The sequence below is a fragment of the Pseudorca crassidens genome, chromosome 9 (genome assembly GCF_039906515.1).
Source record: "Pseudorca crassidens isolate mPseCra1 chromosome 9, mPseCra1.hap1, whole genome shotgun sequence".
Taxonomy (NCBI): Eukaryota; Metazoa; Chordata; class Mammalia; order Artiodactyla; family Delphinidae; genus Pseudorca; species Pseudorca crassidens.
The window spans coordinates 89,688,439-89,705,446 of record NC_090304.1 but is presented as its reverse complement, the minus strand read 5'-3'; the positions used below and the strand labels follow the sequence as shown (position 1 = coordinate 89,705,446).

The window sequence follows — 17,008 nt, the reverse complement described above, 5'->3', positions numbered from 1 at the left end:
ATAGCAAAGTAATTCCTAAAATTTAGTCTGTCATACTGACAAAAAATGCAAGTCTACAAATTCTCTCTCTTCCTGGATATCTCACAAATCCAAAACTTTTGTAGTGACCTATCCCTCCACTACCATATCTAATTTTCCTTCAAAAATTAATGACATGACTTCCCATTTTTCATTTTTTACAACAAAAAAATTGGGCTAGGCTCGCTCCTCTCTCGATCTTTCATACCCCAGTATAACTTATTGATTCTAAGTTCTAGATAACTCTTGAATTTATTTTCATCCTCACTACTACTACCTTCAGAATTCATAATTGCTTTCTGGATCACTGAATTAACCTGTTTCCTCCTTCAAATCCACACTGTGCACAGCTGCCAGCACAACCTATTTAAAATAAACATCTGGGGCTTCCCTGGTAGCGCAGTGGTTGAGAATCCGCCTGCCAATGCAGGGGACACGGGTTCGAGCCCTAGTCCGGGAAGATCCCATATGTCACGGATCAACTAAGCCCGTGTGCCACAACTACTGAGCCTGTGCTCTAGAGCCTGCAAGCCACAACTACTGAAGCCCGCGCACCTAGAGCCCGTACTCCACAACAAGAGAAGCCACCGCAACGAGAAGCCCGTGCACCGCAACGAAGAGTAGCCCTCGCTTGCCACAACTAGAGAAAAGCCTGTGTGCAGCAACGAAGACCCAACGCAGCCAAGAATAAACAAATAAATAAATTTATTAAAAAAATAAAATATACATCTGACCATGTCATTTGCATAATTAACAATCTTCAGTGACTCAGTTCTCTCAATTACTTACCATGGCATAGAAGGTCCTCTACAATCAGTCCCTCTCTACGTTGCAATCGTACCGAATCACGTGCAATCTTCTGCCTGGTCTATCTACCATCCTCTAGCCTCCTCACACCTCACCCCAGCTTCCTTGGCCTCGTATCAGCTCCTTATCTTTCAGAATCCAGGTCAAGACTCTTGTCTCCCATGAAACTTGCAAGCAAATTCTTCCTGTACCCTTTGTTACATCACTGCTCAATGTGCTTAACTATTCTTGCACTTATTACACTGTACTGCAATCATTTATCTGTTGCCCCAATTAGACTATGAATTCTTTCTAAGGGGAGAGAAATTCCTACCTCTTTAGCCACAGTACCTGGCACAGTGCCAATTACACAAGATACTTAATACCTACCAAATGAATGTTGACTTCTACAATATGTTTTGAAATTGACTCCTACTTTCCACTGTCACTGTCTTCTACCTCTATCTTCTTATACATCCTTCTGCCTCTAGTTCATCAACCTTCCTAATGCTGCCTAAATTCCTTCTGAAGCACAATTCTGATCATGTCCTGCCTAACCTCAGAAACGTCTTATTGCTGTTAGACCCTGCCTCATCTTCGCTGCCGCTCCAGCAACTCACAGCAACCCACTGATTTTCCAAAGTGACAGCTCAGCTCCAACCTAATTACAAAACTGACCAGGACGTGGGGCAGGTCCACTCTAACCAGCCTCCACTCTAACATTCAATCATGAACTAATGAAGCTTATTAGCATTAGACACCGTTCCAAAGCCAAACTACGATCTGATGGTATTGGTGATAGCTACTCTATGGAAAAATCCATTTCCCCACTCCATTTGACAGCAGTGGTGTACTGGGGGCTGGAGGGATGGGGGAGCAGTGGGGGGGTGGTAAGGAATGACTCTAAGGGGGATCACTATAGAGAATTTTAAAACAATAACAAAACTGACTAAAGGTCAGTCCGCTTTTTTATCATCATAATGAACCACCAATTCTAAATCAAGTCAGTAATAAAATACTCCTCCCTGCCAAGGCGGACTGGCCCACCACCATGACTCCTTGGTGAACTACTGCTACTCAGGCATCACCCCCTTCTGAAACCTTTAACCTGCCCCAAAACAGAATTAACCACCTCTTCCTAAACCCTTAATAAATATCCTACAAGGTTGTAGGCACATTAAGGGGACCTTATCTTTAACCTCCAGCATGAACACTTACCCTTCTAGCCAGCTCCCCTTCGATAGTTTGCCTCAGTTATCCAGTAAGGTCCTCAGTGAGTGAAATGCACCAACTCCCATTTCATCTACATTGCTAGATGAAAGCATCATGCATTACACTCATCCCTTAAGACCAGATTAACTGCATACAGTATAAAATTTGAATATAAAGGCTGGCAACCACAGAACACCATAATCTGGACCTAATTCTGATTCCTACTACTTAATCTTATTACTTTCCTCATACCAAACTACTTATACTCAGTATATTTCTGCCTATTACATGTAAGTCTTTTCTGTATTACAGCACTTTGTATCTGATTTACCTAACTCAGTCCTGTTTCCGTGCTATAGATGCAATAGACACTCAGTTCTACTGAATAAAACTATGGACAATTAAGACATAAAAGAGTAGAATAAATTTTTATTATACAGCATTTTTATTTTTAAAAAAACTTTACCTTCATAGAATACATTTTCACATTAGAGATTCCCACGGTGGGAAAACAACAACTTATTACTTACAATTTTATATTTGTGAACAGATTATTTTAGGACCAGTAAAATAAACACATTTGAGGATTAGGTCTCCATTTAGAACCTGTAACAATTTGAAACATCTATAAAGGGACCTCCTCCCTACATGAAACTTCTCTATATTCAGAAACTCTCCAGGTTCTTCTTCCTAGGATCTAGAAATCAGTAATGTGAAATATCAGCATTTCTAATTTTCAAATCTCCCTAGGACACGTAACCATCAGTAACTGGTATCGACTGAAAAGAGGGGGGGGATGTTTACAAAAACAAAACACTGCCTAATTTTCTGCAAAGTCTTTACTTATGAATTAACAGTCGTTCCCTTTCTCCATCATCCTAGGGCAAATACAGAAGTTTGATCAAATATTGAGAGTAATAAAACTGAATTCCCTTTAAATGTCTGATAAATTAACAGGCAAAGGCTCATATATAATGTTTAGTTATACTGTGAGTCTTCTGAGAAGCTGTGAGACACCCCATTAACTCTCCAGAATACAAAACTCAGTCTCACAACTTCTTGGATACAATTTCTCTCAAATCTTTCTTCAAAGATTAAACTCTAAACATAACTGGCTGATTAGGAGAAGAGGTTTACCAGCAGACTAATCTGTTATTTCCTTCTTATTGTGAGTTGAAATGGCATGACATAGCAGAGGCAAGCAGGTGTACAATCAATTCTCAAGGTGTTAAGTCTAAAGGGTCAGAGCTTCCACAGCATAGCCACAGCTTTGCAGATGCCCACATCATGATAGTTGAAATAACAAAGCCCAGCAAAGGTGAACGCCGAGAGCACCAAAAAGCCTGCCTTGGCAGCTTTCTGCAACGCAGCCCCTCGAACATAGTCAGTAACAACTTGTCCAATGCCCCTAAAGAAAAAAAAAAATCACAGTACAAATGAAAAACCACAAGTGATGTTAGAAGGCTATTCGGTTAACTTGGCTGCAAAAAAAATAATCAGTCAAGTCAAAATGCAACTCATGGTAACAAAAATCATAAACCAAAATGAAGGAATCAAGTGTACCCTAACAATAAAGACACCTTCCTATCCTTCAGATTCAATTTTCGAGTCGTTTATATCAAAGACAGTAACTAATTCCTACTCTATTTATAAAATTTTGTTTTTTATTTTTAAACCCAAACAAATGGCCTACAGACTTTTTCATTAATTGAAAAAGAATTTATTAAGCAGATATGTGCCAGAATCTGTTACAGATGTTGAGAGTACAGCAAATAAGACAGCATTCCTGCCCTTATGGAACAAACATTTTAGTGAAGAGAAAGAAAAAGTACATACGTGCTATGAAGAAATATTTTAGAAAGGATGGCTTGAATGAAAAGAACACCCCAAACAAAAGTAACAATGACCTTGGCATCTCTGAGGAATCGTAGAAAGGTTATGTGGCTGGAGAAGAGAGAGACCAGAAGGCAGGGGCAGATCGCATAGGGGCTTGAAGGTCATAACAAGGAGTTTGAATTTTACTCGAAATACAACGGGAAACCACAGCTGTGCTTTAAGTAGGCAGTGACCAAAGTAAGCAGTGACCTAATTTTACTTTTTAAGTAACAGTTCTATTGAGATATAATTCATGTACCATAAAATTAACAATTCTGTGGCTTTTAGTGTACTCACACAGAGTTGTGCAACACCATCACTGTTTAATCCCAGAACATTTTCATCAGAAACAAACTCTGTACCCTTTAGCCCATTAAGCAATCACTAATTTGTTTTCTGTCTCTACATATTTGCTAATTTGGGACACTTTTCATAAATGAAATCATACAATATACGGCCTTTTGTGTTGAGTTTCTTTCACTCAGCATAACATTTTCAAGGTTCAGCCATGTTGCACCACGGATCAGCACTTTAGTCTTTGTATGGCCAAATAATCTTCCTTTGTAAAAACATATCACATTTTGTTTAGCTATTCATCAATTAAGACACATCTGGACTGTTTCGCCTCTTTGGCTATTATATAATAACACTGCTATGAACATTATTGTACAAGTTTTTGTGTGCGTGGGGACATATGTTTTCAATTTTGGTAGGTATACACCTAAAAGTGAAATTGTCAAGTCATATAGCAACTCTCTGTTGTTAACTCATATTATAACTCTGTTATAATAACTTTTGTTAGACCTGCCAAACTGTCTTCCAAGGTAGCCGCAACGTTTTACATTCCCAGCAGAGGTATATGAGGACTCCCACTTCTCAACACTCATCATTGTCCATCTTTTTGATTACAGCCATCCTGGTAAAGTGTACAGTGGTGTAAAGTGGTATCTCAATGATGTGTAAAGTCGGTGTAAAGCGTAAAGTGGTATAAAGTGTAAGGTGTGAAGTGGTATCTCAATGAGGTTTTGATTTGCATTTCTCTAATAACAAACAATGTTGAGCATTTTTTCATGTGCTTATTTTCCATTTGCATATCTTCTTTGGATAAATGTAATTTTACCTTTTAAAAAGGTCACTCTGGCTATATGTGGTGAAAGGACAGTGCGGGCAGAAGGGTGGCAAGAACAGAAATAAAAAACTAGTTAGGAAGCAGCCGGAGTAGCCTAGGCAAGGCTGCTGGCTTAACTTGGCTCAGACTACGTTCTGAGGAGAGAACTAACGCAAGCTGATGGACTGGTTGTGGGGTTAAGACAAAAAGTAATACCTAGAATGACTCCCAGGATTTTTGGCTTGAACAACAAGATTTAATTGAATTAGGGAAGAACGGGAGAGAAGGAGGTTTTGAGGGGAAATCAAAAGAGATTTCGGGGGGGGGCGGAAAGAGTGATTTTTGGCAATATTAAATTTGGGATGACTATTAGACATCCAAGTGGATAAGTCGGTCAGACAACTGGAAATACAAGTCTGCAGTTCAGGAAAAGAAGTCTGATCTGAGCTCACCTTGGAAAAGTGTGTGAACAGAGAAATTTTAAAAAGCCTAGAATGAGCCTGGAGGTCAGACCTTTATTATTCAGAGGTCAGACAAGAGGAAAAGGAGCTGACAGAGGAGACTGAGAAAGTACAGCTGGTAAGGTAGAAGAAAACAAGGTGAGTATAGCATCTAGGAAGCCAAAGAAAATTTACTTAAGGAGAGAACGGTCGATTAAGTTGAATGCTGCTGAGTTTCAAGTGGAGGACAGAGAATGGACAACTGGATTTGGAAAAAATGAAGGTCTTTAGTGATTTTGATAAGAATGACTTCAGTTACACAGTTGGGATAAAAAGCCCAATTAATGTGAGTTAAAAAAGATGGGTTGCTGGGCTTCCCTGGTGGCGCAGTGGTTGAGAGTCCGCCTGCTGACGCAGGGGACACGGGTTCGTGCCCCGGTCCGGGAAGATCCCACATGCTGCGGAGCGGCTGGGCCCGTGAGCCATGGCCGCTGAGCCTGCGCGTCCGGAGCCTGTGCTCCACAACGGGAAAGGCCACAACAGTGAGAGGCCTTCGTACCGCCAAAAAAAAAACCAGCAGATTGGATGCTAAGGAACTAGTGCACAATTATAGACAATTCTTTCAAGTCTTTTCTGTGTATGTTTGAAAAACGAAGAGAGAATCAGTAAGGTAATTGGAGAAGTCAATCGTAATTTTTAGAATGTACGACTTTAGGGCTTCCCTGGCGGTCCAGTGGTTAAGACTCCACACTTCCACTTCAGGGGGCACGGGTTCAATTCCTGGTTGGGGAACTAAGATCCCATATGCCACACAGCACGGCCAAAAAAGAAAATGTATGACTTTAGATTTATCTTTTTTTTTTTTTTTTAGATTTATCTCTTATTCTGATTTTTCACCGATTTAGATGGATCTCCTTTCAAGAAACACACATCAGAGAAATCCTACTGTAGCTGTGAGCTAGTATTTCCATATGCAACTGGAATCTTTTATTGTGAGAGGTCTATCTGGTTAAAGGGTAATTCTAACCAACCCTAGAAAACTAGGTAAGCAAAATCACCTTTAATACTAGCTAGAAAATGATTCTGACAAGTTACTTAACTTCCCTGGGGTTTAATTTCTACAACTGTAAAACAATAGGGTTGGTTAAGATACTCCCCCAAGTGCTTTCAGTTCTAACAATCCAAAAAAAACCTCCCCCACCCATGACAGCATATTGTCCTTGCAAAACAACATAAAAGGGACAACTTAAGGAACCCAATTGTTATTAACAAACTTTCTAGAAGGTTCATTAACTTAGAAAGTCTAACAAACTACACTGGGTAAAATAAATAAAAACTGGAAATTCATCCATTCGACAAATATTTACTTAGTGCTATGTGTGAGATACTGCCCTAGGCACTAAAGATACAACAACAAATAAAAACAGTCAAAACTCCTATTACATTTCTTTTTTTAAAAAGAGCAAAACTGAACTATAGTGTCTAGTGATGCACATTTGGGTAATAAAACTATGATGAAATGTAAGAAAACGATTGCTATAAAAATCAGGATAAAATTTTTTCTGGTGGGGGGATGTTGAACCATTATGACTGAGATACAACACAAGGAAGAGGCTCCTGCAGTAAGTGGCAAAGGTCTATTTCTTGACCTGGGGGGTATTACTGTTATAATAATTCACTAAGTCATAGATTTGATTCTTATGATTTTCTGTATCTGTGCTTTCATTCTCGTGAGGGGAGACAAGAAATATACAAGATAAACAGATTATAAAGTATATTAGAATGAAATAAGTGCTACTGAGACAATAAAGACAGGGGAGAGGGATAAGGAATGTTGGGAGAGACTGCAATTTTGAGTAAGTCGTTAGAGACGGCTTCGTTGAGAAGGTAGCATTTAAGATGTGAAGGAAATGAGGCAACAAGCCAAGTACATAACTAGGAAAAGTTTCAAGTAGAAGGAACTGTAAGAGTAAAGCCCTGAGGCCTGGAGTGACCCAGGTGTGTTCAAGAATTAGCAAGGAAGCCAGTGTGAATGTGACAGAAAATCGTTGCAAATGTGACAGAAAGAAAGAGGGGGCAAGACCATATAGAGTCTGTAGATCACTGTAAGAACTCTGCCTTTTAGTTTAAGTAAGATTAGGAGACAATGAAGGGTTTCAAGGAGTGTCTGGACCTGTCTTAATATTTTAACAGGATCACAGGGGCTGCTGTGTTGAGAACAGACAGGAGACCAGTTAGGAGACTACTTCTGGAATCAAGCATGATGACCAGGTTTGGGGCTTGAACAAACAGAAGAATGGAAACGTCATTAATTCAAATGGGCAAGAATACTGGAGGAAGAGATCTGGGGAAGATCAGGAACTCAGTTTTATGACATGCTGTGTTCAAAATGTGTACAGATATGAAAGCGAAGACATCAAATAGGCATGTGGATACATAAATCTGGGCATATAAATAGTTTACATATGTTTTAAGGTTCTCTTCAGATCTTCAGTATCTCAACCAACTTCTCCCTCATATGCAATAGTGAGACAAGCTCACAGCAAACAAATTGAGCAGACAATGTAATACTGAAAGGACTGCTGTACTTGCCAGTGACTATGAAGAGTGAGGGTTGCAGCCAGAGAGTAGTCCACCGCAGAGCAAGGATTCAAATAAGCAGCTGGAATTAGGCCCAGGAGCAAAACACTGACAACCCTCTCACCAGTCCAGTGGAGAGACGCAGCCTTGGAACCAGCTGTAGAAAGGAAGGACGAGATTCATAAGAGTTGCAGGGGGAAACACACATCTCAGTATTTGCCACAAAATAACCCACTGACATAATGGCAAACAGAATGCATGGAAGACTTAACTCTGAGCATAAACAGGGTAAGATAAAGGTAAGTGAGAGATGCAATCTCCTTTCTTTGAAGTCTTTCAGCACAGGGTGTCTCAACACCTACATATGTTAATCAGAAGACAGATCCACTTTGCTTATAGGCAAGAAGATGGACAAAATATCTTTGCAGAATTACCAATCTTGGACTTCAGTGTAATAGACAGATACCTTATGAATGTAAGTTGGTGACACCTATGGAATTCCTTTAAAACATCACTCTTTTGTTTACACCTAATCAAAAGTAAAGTAATATTGTAAGTAAAGTAATATCAAAGTAAGTAAAGTAATATTAAAAATCCTCCCAAAAGAAAATTAAACCAGCCAACTCAAAGAGAAGCAAAGTTCTCGGGCTTCCCTGGTGGCGCAGTGGTTAAAAATCTGCCTGCCAGGGGCTTCCCTGGTGGTGCAATGGTTGAGAGTCCGCCTGCCGATGCAGGGGACACGGGTTCATGCCCCGGTCCGGGAGGATCCCAAATGCTGCGGAGCCGCTGAGCCTGCGCTCCGCAACGGGAGAGGCCACAACAATGAGAGGCCCACGTACCGGGGGGGGAAAAAAAAATCTGCCTGCCAATGCAGGAGACACAGGCTCGAGCCCTGGTCTGGGAAGATCCCACATGTCGAGGAGCAACAAAGCCCATGTGCCACAACTACTGAAGCCCGCGTGCCTAGAGCCTGTGCTCCGCAACAAAAGCCACCGTGATGAGAAGCCCGCACACCGCAACGAAGAGTAGCCCCTGCTCGCCGCAACTAGAGAAAGTCCGCCCACAGCAACGAAGACCCAACAGAGCCAAAAATAAATAAATAGATAGATAGAAGCAAAGTTCTACTGTCAACTTTTAGGGTCATGGTTCTTCTTCTGTTCCGTTACTTATAAATAGCCAAAAATAAATATGGAATGTGAAAACTTCTTTTATTTATTTTTTTATACACTTATTTATTTTTATTTATTTATTTTTGGCTACACTGGGTTTTCATTGATGTGCACGGGCCCTCTCATCCAAGCTGCGGTGAGCGGGGACCACTCTTCATTGCGGTGCGCAGGCTTCACACTGGGGTGGTTTCTCTTCTTGCGGAGCACGGGCTCTAGATGCACAGGCTTCAGCAGTTGTGGCTCACAGGCTCAGCTGTTCCGCGGCATATGGGATCTTCCTGGACCAGGGCTCAAACCTGTATCCCCTGCACTGGCAGGTGGATTGCTAACCACTGGACCACCAGGGAAGTCCCTGAAAACTTCTTTTAAACAAGTGAAAATAAAATGGGCTTTAAACATCTCTGTGAGAGCCTCTACCTTTTTTTGGTTACACACCCCATTGGGAATCTAATAAAAGGATGGAGCTACTTCCTGGAAAAGTGCACATAGATACACACATTAAAAACTGTGTAGGGGGACTTCCCTGGCAGTCCAGTGCTTAAGACTCTGCGCTCCCAATGCAGGGGGCGCAGGTTTGATCCCTGGTCAGGGAAATAAGATCCCACATGTTGCGCAGCATGGCCAAAAAATTTTTTTTTTTTAATTTTTTTTTTTTTTGGTGGCGCAGTGGTTAAGAATCTGCCTGCCAATGCAGGGGACACGGGTTTGAGCCCTGGTCCGGGAAGATCCCACATGCCGCAGAGCAACTAAGCCCGGGCATCACAACTACTGAGCATGCGCTCTAGAGCCACGAGCCACAACTACTGAGCCCACGTGCCTAGAGCCCGTGCTCCACAAGAGAAACCACCACAATGATAAGACCGCACACCACAATGAAGACTAGCCCCTGCTCGCCACAACTAGAGAAAGCCTGTGTGCAGCAATGAAGACCCAATGCAGCCATAAATAAATAAATAAATTTAAAAAATAAAGACTGTGTATACAACTTTGGGGGAACTTCCTTTAGTCCCATGCACCCCAAGTTAAAACCACTCTGCTAAATCTAACTGAACAAAGTTCAGAAACAAAAACTTTTCAAAGATAACGTAATTCTAAAAAGCAGGAAAACTATACTTGCCTAAATACTCATAACTCAGATGCAATTATAACTGGTAGACTTAAGAATCAAAAGAAGTCTTCTCTGTAAAATACTGATCTTTCTAGACTTTAAAAATGAAAATACAGTTAACTTGTTATTCACCTACAGATTTTCTAAGATTTAATACCTAAACAGTATTCATCCAAGAAATGCCATGATTTTAATATCAACCTAAATAAAAATAAGCATGTCAATTACAGCTATAAATATGCATGATTTTTTAAACTGTCTACTATGCCAAATTATTTGGATCTGGCTCCTCTCCATTAGCTACATAAATAAAAGTAACTAAACTATATTGAACAGATTCTTCCCACAGAACTATTTTCTTTTCAAAAAATTAAAAAATTTAAAAAGACTTAGACCAGAAGTTTCTGTATGAGTGTAAATGGCATGATTCAACCATGCTAGCATTGTGTGCCCAGGTGTAGCCTAGGTCTTCATTTGACAGAGTTGGACACAAGAGTTCCTCTCAGAGACAGCAAGTCCTGCCAAAGGCATGATAATCAGCCCAGATGAAGATGGACATACAATGGTGGCTGGGTGACAGGTGAATGTGCTGTATTCCACACCATCCTGGGGTTGATCGGTCCTGGAGAAATGCTGAGACATGAGCCGGTCTGACCACTGGGGTTCGGAGGAAGAGAGCTAAGGAAAGAGACATAAGGGGGATCATAAGCACCTCTCCTTTAACAGGATTGACAGACTTTCTAAATGACCATAGGCAAGCGATTTAACCCCAAACAGGGAATGACCAACTCATCTGTACAATGAGGATGGCGTCTATTTCACTGGGTTGCTATGAGATTAGACTAAGTAGCCATGGAAATATTGAAAAATCAATGAACACTTACATAAAAGGGCTTCACTTTGACTAATTAAAAAAAATAACTTACAGCTCCTTTCTTCTCCCATTTATTCATCTATTCATCCAACAAACATTTAATACATGCAAGATTATGCTCTGCACTATAGCAAGAGAGATAAAAGACAAAGTCTTTGTCTTCAGGGAATTCAGTCTAGTTTGGGAAATACCATCTTCCTTTTCAAGATCAATTTCTCTGCTTGCACTCTTGAACCCATCCCTTTCTGTCCTCTTTTAGATCTTGTCTCTTGGTTTAAAAATAGGCAGACCTAGGTACACCCAACCCTACCAATGCTGCTGTGAGACGATGAGCAATTAAGTTAAATAGGCTCTCCAAGAGTCAATGTCCTCTCTTTCGTAAAATGAAAATACTGGTATTTACTTCATAATACTCCGTTGAAAATTTTAAAATATATGTAAAATGTTCAGCATAATTCCCAGAATGTTATAAGCACTCGATAAAACGTAATTTTTCTCCTGTATCTTTAACCTCTCCTTCCTTCCTACTGACCATTTTCCCTCAACTGATGTAATATAATTAACACTTCCCTTGATCCTATGTCCTCTAATGCCCATGCGCTCTTCCCCTGCTCCCTTTCTTCACTTTCCAAACATGCTTCTTTAAAGTGTTGTCTAAATCACCTCAACTTCCTCATTTCCTTATCATTCTTCAACTCTGAAACTCGTCTTTATCCCCACCAAAGCTGCTTTAGTAAGTCACCAATGGTCTCCTGTAGCCACATCCAATAGACACGGTTTAGTCTTCATCTTATTGGGCTTTCTGCATCACGTGGCACTGGTGGCCTCTCCTCCCTTCTCTTCTCTGAAAGAACTCTCTTCTGCTTCTCCTTTTGATTCTCTCCTCTGCAGCCGCTCTTAAATGTTTGCCCAGGATTCCATCATCTGCCCATTGCTCTCCTTGCTTCCTATGCCCACCCCTAGACATTTTGTCCACTCAACTTCTAGTGCCTTTAAGCTGATGAAACCCAACTCTGTATCCCCAGGCCTGATATCTCCCCAGAGTTTCAGAAGTTTAAGTGCCTGGAAGGCCTCTCCCCTGAGATACCCCACATGGTCCTCAAACTTACCATGGCAAAAACTAAAATCACCCTTCAACTCACTTTCTCATTTAAACTTGCCCCCCATCTACATGCTTACCACTTTATTTAATGACATCCCAGCCACTCTTTCACTTTACCCAGAAATCTGGAAGTCATGTAGGACATTCCCTCTAAATTCAGTCAAATGCCAAATCATACTGATGTATCTCCTAACATTTCCTGAGACAATCTTCTCTTATGTACAACTTTCCAAGTTCAGGACCTCACTATCCTTGCCAACACGGCTACAACAGTGTCTCAACTCGTCTCCCTGACTTATGTCTCAGCCTGCCCCATTTCCCATGATGGCCATCTACCACATTGTTACCAAAGTGGTCAATGTAAACTGCAAATCTGTGTCAAATCTTTCAAGGGCTCCCCTTCACACGAAGTAAAATGCATACTCCAAATCAAGACAAGTTCTTCTGTGATTTGACTTCAGTTCACCTTTCCAGAACCATCTCACTCCTCATCTTGCGCTTCACACTCTAATATCTGATTTGTTTTGTTTTCTCTCATAACAAGCAGTTTCTACACCTTCATCATTCTTTTGCTCATCCCAGTAGCCCTAACTGTAATGCCCTTCTTCCTGTGGCCTTCCTTACCCTCAACACTCAAATCAGGCACACCTCCTTCAAGAACCCAGACAGGGTGATCCTTCCAAAACACACAGCTAATATATTCTTCCTCTGGACTGGCATACAATTTACTTACTGCACAGTTTTCTCTTTATGTTACATTATGCTTATATGTGTTTTCTCTACAAAAACGAAAACTCTTTGAGGGCTGGAACTATGTTTTTTCACATTTGTAACCCAACCATACTACAGTGCCTGGTATAACACACATGCCCACTTCTATAATTATCGAACTCAACTCCAAGGGAAATAGGCAAGACGTGGATTGGGACTTTGACCCTGACACTCTTTTGCGATTCAGGGAGGGAGCACTCTAAAAACAGCCAATGGGGAGAAAAAGAGAACTCATGTGAATAGCCTCTGCAAGACTAGAACTTTCAAATTACCCCATCACCACGTCAGCCCAGAGCAGGGGAGATATGCTCTCGGGTAAACATCTGGGCCCGCAGGCAACGCTGGTGATGCCGTGGTTTCGGCAGGAGCCAGAGCTGCCGAAGGGAAGGAGGAGGGACACCCCCGCCCCGCCCCACCCCACCCCCGCTCAAAAGGTCTCACCGCCCAGCAGACGAATCCTCACCGCATTCCCTTCCCCCTAAGCACCTCCGGCTGCCAGGACCCTCACCTCGCCCACCTCCGGCACCGCAGAGGACACTCAGCCTCCAGAGAGTCGCCATGTCGCTCGGGAAGGCTCAAGGTCATCCAGCAACCCGGAAGCAGTCATATGACAACATCCACCCGCAACGCCGAAAGAAAACGAGGAAACGGAAAACGCCGGGTGAACCGGAAGTCGGTATTGGCTCGGTCCCGCCGCACATGCGCACACAGCTCGTCGGAAGGTCCCGAGCTCGACGCAGGCAATGGCGGAGCTGGGTGAGGCGGATGAAGCGGAGTTGCAGCGCCTGGTGGCGGCGGAACAGCAGAAGGCGCAGTTCACTGCACAGGTGCGGGGACAGGGACCAGTGTGAAGAGAAAAGAGGGTGAAGTACAGGTTCCGGGTACCCGCGGAGCTCTGAACGGTGGCGGGGCGGTGCGGCCGCCCTATGCTCCGTGCCTGCTGCGCCCGGTTCTGCTCACGAAAGAAACGAGTCTCTCCTGCCGCTGGTGACCCGTAGTGCTCAGGTACCCTCTAAGCAAGGCTGTAGTGGGGGGAAAGAGAAGGTGTAAAGCGAAGAAAGGCGCGGGCGACACAAAGGCACGGGAGCCTAGCTTGGCGGTGAGCTCTCTGGGCTGGCATTCGGAAGATTCCGGTTCTAAGCTTGCCTCTGCCCCTTACAGGGCACGTGCCCATAGACAAAACGCCCGTCCACTGTAAGTCTTGGTTTCGCAGTCGCCCGCTGCCTCACTGGATATCGAGGATCATATGCAATAATGTATTGGAAAACGATAGAGCAGTAGAGCATTATTGGATCAAGGTGGGCTCTGAAGTAGTCGGTCTAGACTGTTAGTTTAGAACAAGAGTTTTGGAGCATGGTTCCAACCGCGGCGTTGCCCCTTTCTAGCTGCATGACTAACCCTAAACCTAGTTACTTAACCGTGCCTCTTAAACGGAGGTGATAGTCATCTTTTAGGACCGCAGAAAGGATTGACTGCTTAGTACCCAGCCTCCCAGAGTAGTTAAGCCCTTGGTAAATGGTTATTCCCCCGTGTTGGGAGGAGGGGGGAGGGGGTGGGAAGGGGAGAGTTCGCTGAATATAAGTAGCAAGAACCCTGGTTAGAAATCTTTGGGTGCTGAACATTATGAAAGTGCACACATTTTCTGTGCCTGTGTGTGCATTTTTCTGTAGATTGGGCCCGTAACCTTCATCGGATTCTCAGATATGTCCATGACCCCGAAAAGGTTAAGAACTACTTAAGAATAGGTTTAGAATGAGATGAGTGCAGTGGTTTGGGGGAATTAATTGGTACCATAGCCTCCCAGCTTACGCTGGTGCTAGTTTGGAAATATAAAAGAAGGTATTAATCCTGCCTGAGATTTTCTATCTGACTAAGGAAGTGACACAATTAGAAAATAATAGGCAGTGCTCTCAAGGAGGTAATAATTTAAACTGTGGAAAAATCTTTAGGGAGGAGTATTGAGAGTCAAGTTGAGTATGCTGTGTGTGGACCTCATTGAAACAGATGGGTTGGGTGTTAAATAAGGGAGTGCCCTCAGTGGCTAACAGAGAAACTGATGCATTAGGGTGACTTGATGGAAAGTACATATTTTTTAATTACTAAGAAAAATAGAAAAGGAGAGAATAAAAGGATTGTTTCAATGTAGGGATGAGGAGTTGGTCCATATTGGTGACAAATTAGAAGTGAGGAGAGAGTCAAAGAATAGTTTAGTCAGGTGACAGAAAATGAGAAAAATGGGAAGGAAATAAGAAAATTCATAGAGTTAGGCCTGTCTGCAGACCCCAAGTTGTTACTATTTTTCTTTCTTCTTAGGTGCATCACTTCATGGAGTTATGTTGGGATAAATGTGTGGAGAAGCCAGGGAATCGCCTAGACTCTCGCACAGAAAATTGTCTCTCCAGCTGTGTGGACCGCTTCATTGACACTACTCTTGCTATCACCAGTCGGTTTGCCCAGATTGTACAGAAAGGAGGGCAGTAGGCCACCCCGTGGGAGAATGACTGAAGAAGCAAAAGACTTATTATTAAGCAGGTTGAAGGGCCAGCAGGGGAATGTTGTCAACCCATTGTCAGGTTAACTTCAGGCTGTTACCAAGCCTGTTGGTGCTAAAAAGTAAGAGATCAAATGTTCAAAAAGTGAAATTTATTTATTGGGAATTCAGAAATTCCATCTTGTATCACAACAATTATTCAATAAATGTGAATTCTCCAACTCTCTTTTTTTAAATCCCATTTTAGGGTTTAATATATAGATCTCTGATTGGCAGGAACATTAGAAACAACTATGTTCCAAGGCCAATAGTGCAAATGAGAGATCTTAGGTTTTGAAGAGCCACCCTAAGCCATATTTAAGGGGGCTGGAAGAACCATCAAAGCCTTACCCTAAGGCATAGAAGAGAATTTGGGGTTGAGAAAGGTGAAGAACAGAAAACAGCTTTATTGCTTATACAGGACCAAGAAAAGGTAAACATGGCAAAAAACAGAACAGGCAAAATGTGTATTCACTGGGAAGAGGCCTGCTAGTATGAGAGGAAGGGAAGGTCAAGACCCAAACAGAACCAACTTCCTGGAGAAGCCTTGTTCCAATGGCCCATCTTCCTGAGTCTGTGCTTAGAATCAGTACTTTAATAGCACAGAAACTATGCTTAAAAAAAAAAAAAAAAAACTCCTTCCCACGAAGATTTCACTTGCTCCAAGAACAAAAGAATTGCATTAGGTTAAGAGGTAGTAATTATATAGACTATTCATCCCTGCTTGGGCCACTAATAATCCCAAAGGTAAAAATACGCACCATGGGACATCAACAATTGAGTACCAAAGTATTAATATTTCAAATAAATATCCCAAAAAGTAGCACCTGCTTATAATCAAGGGATAGGGAACCTCTGGCCAACCATGTATTTTATGACTAAGCATTTTATTAGAAATCTGTTCTGTAAAGAGAACAAATTTAATAGTTAAGAACTACAAAATATTATCACCTCATGGAATGTTGTCATAGTCTATTGCTGGTGTTGTACAGTCATGCTACCATGAAGTATTTCTGTATTACACATAGGGAAAGTAAGGCCAGGGAGGTTGACTTACCTGCTCCGGACCTCATAACCAATGAATGGCAGACCAAGACCAAAAGTCTGCGCCTTCAAGCTTTACTTCACCCATGAAGTGACGACCAAGAAAAAACAATGTCACTTGATCTGCTGTAATGAAAATAATTCATGTGTTCTGCCAGCCTTCTTCCAGTGATATTTTGGTTTCTTAAGAATTAACATAGTAGGGATCACAGTATATAGCAAAGGGAAATAACAAGGTCTCTGCTTGGTGCTTTAATCCAAAGGCAGACTAGGAAGAAACGGATATGTCCCTGAGAAGCCTATTTCATTTTGGAACTGATTCAATCTAGTTTCAGGAAAAATCTAAAGTTCATTAACAGATTAAGAAATGAACAAGGAAGACAACACTTAA

The 17,008-nt window shown here is 41.9% G+C and overlaps 2 protein-coding genes across 4 annotated transcripts; one reads left to right on the top strand and one right to left on the bottom strand.

Moving 5' to 3' along the window:
• Positions 1–2,425: 2,425 nt before the first annotated feature.
• On the bottom strand, positions 2,426–13,713 carry SDHD (succinate dehydrogenase complex subunit D). 3 transcript variants are annotated; one of them, XM_067751018.1, is made up of 4 exons: positions 13,561–13,713; positions 10,858–10,974; positions 8,032–8,176; positions 2,426–3,424 (listed from the first exon to the last, which is right to left on the bottom strand). In XM_067751018.1, exons 1-4 carry the CDS (start codon positions 13,601–13,603, stop codon positions 3,259–3,261), a joined length of 471 nt encoding a protein of 156 aa, XP_067607119.1. In that variant the 5' UTR covers positions 13,604–13,713; the 3' UTR covers positions 2,426–3,258. The 3 variants fall into 3 exon arrangements, with proteins under 3 accessions (XP_067607119.1, XP_067607118.1, XP_067607120.1); XM_067751017.1 differs by having other exon boundaries at positions 13,552–13,710; XM_067751019.1 differs by lacking the exon at positions 8,032–8,176 and having other exon boundaries at positions 13,552–13,710.
• Positions 13,714–15,755, top strand: TIMM8B (translocase of inner mitochondrial membrane 8 homolog B). Its single transcript, XM_067751020.1, has 2 exons — positions 13,714–13,870; positions 15,357–15,755. Exons 1-2 carry the CDS (start codon positions 13,787–13,789, stop codon positions 15,522–15,524), a joined length of 252 nt encoding a protein of 83 aa, XP_067607121.1. The 5' UTR covers positions 13,714–13,786; the 3' UTR covers positions 15,525–15,755.
• Positions 15,756–17,008: the final 1,253 nt, after the last annotated feature.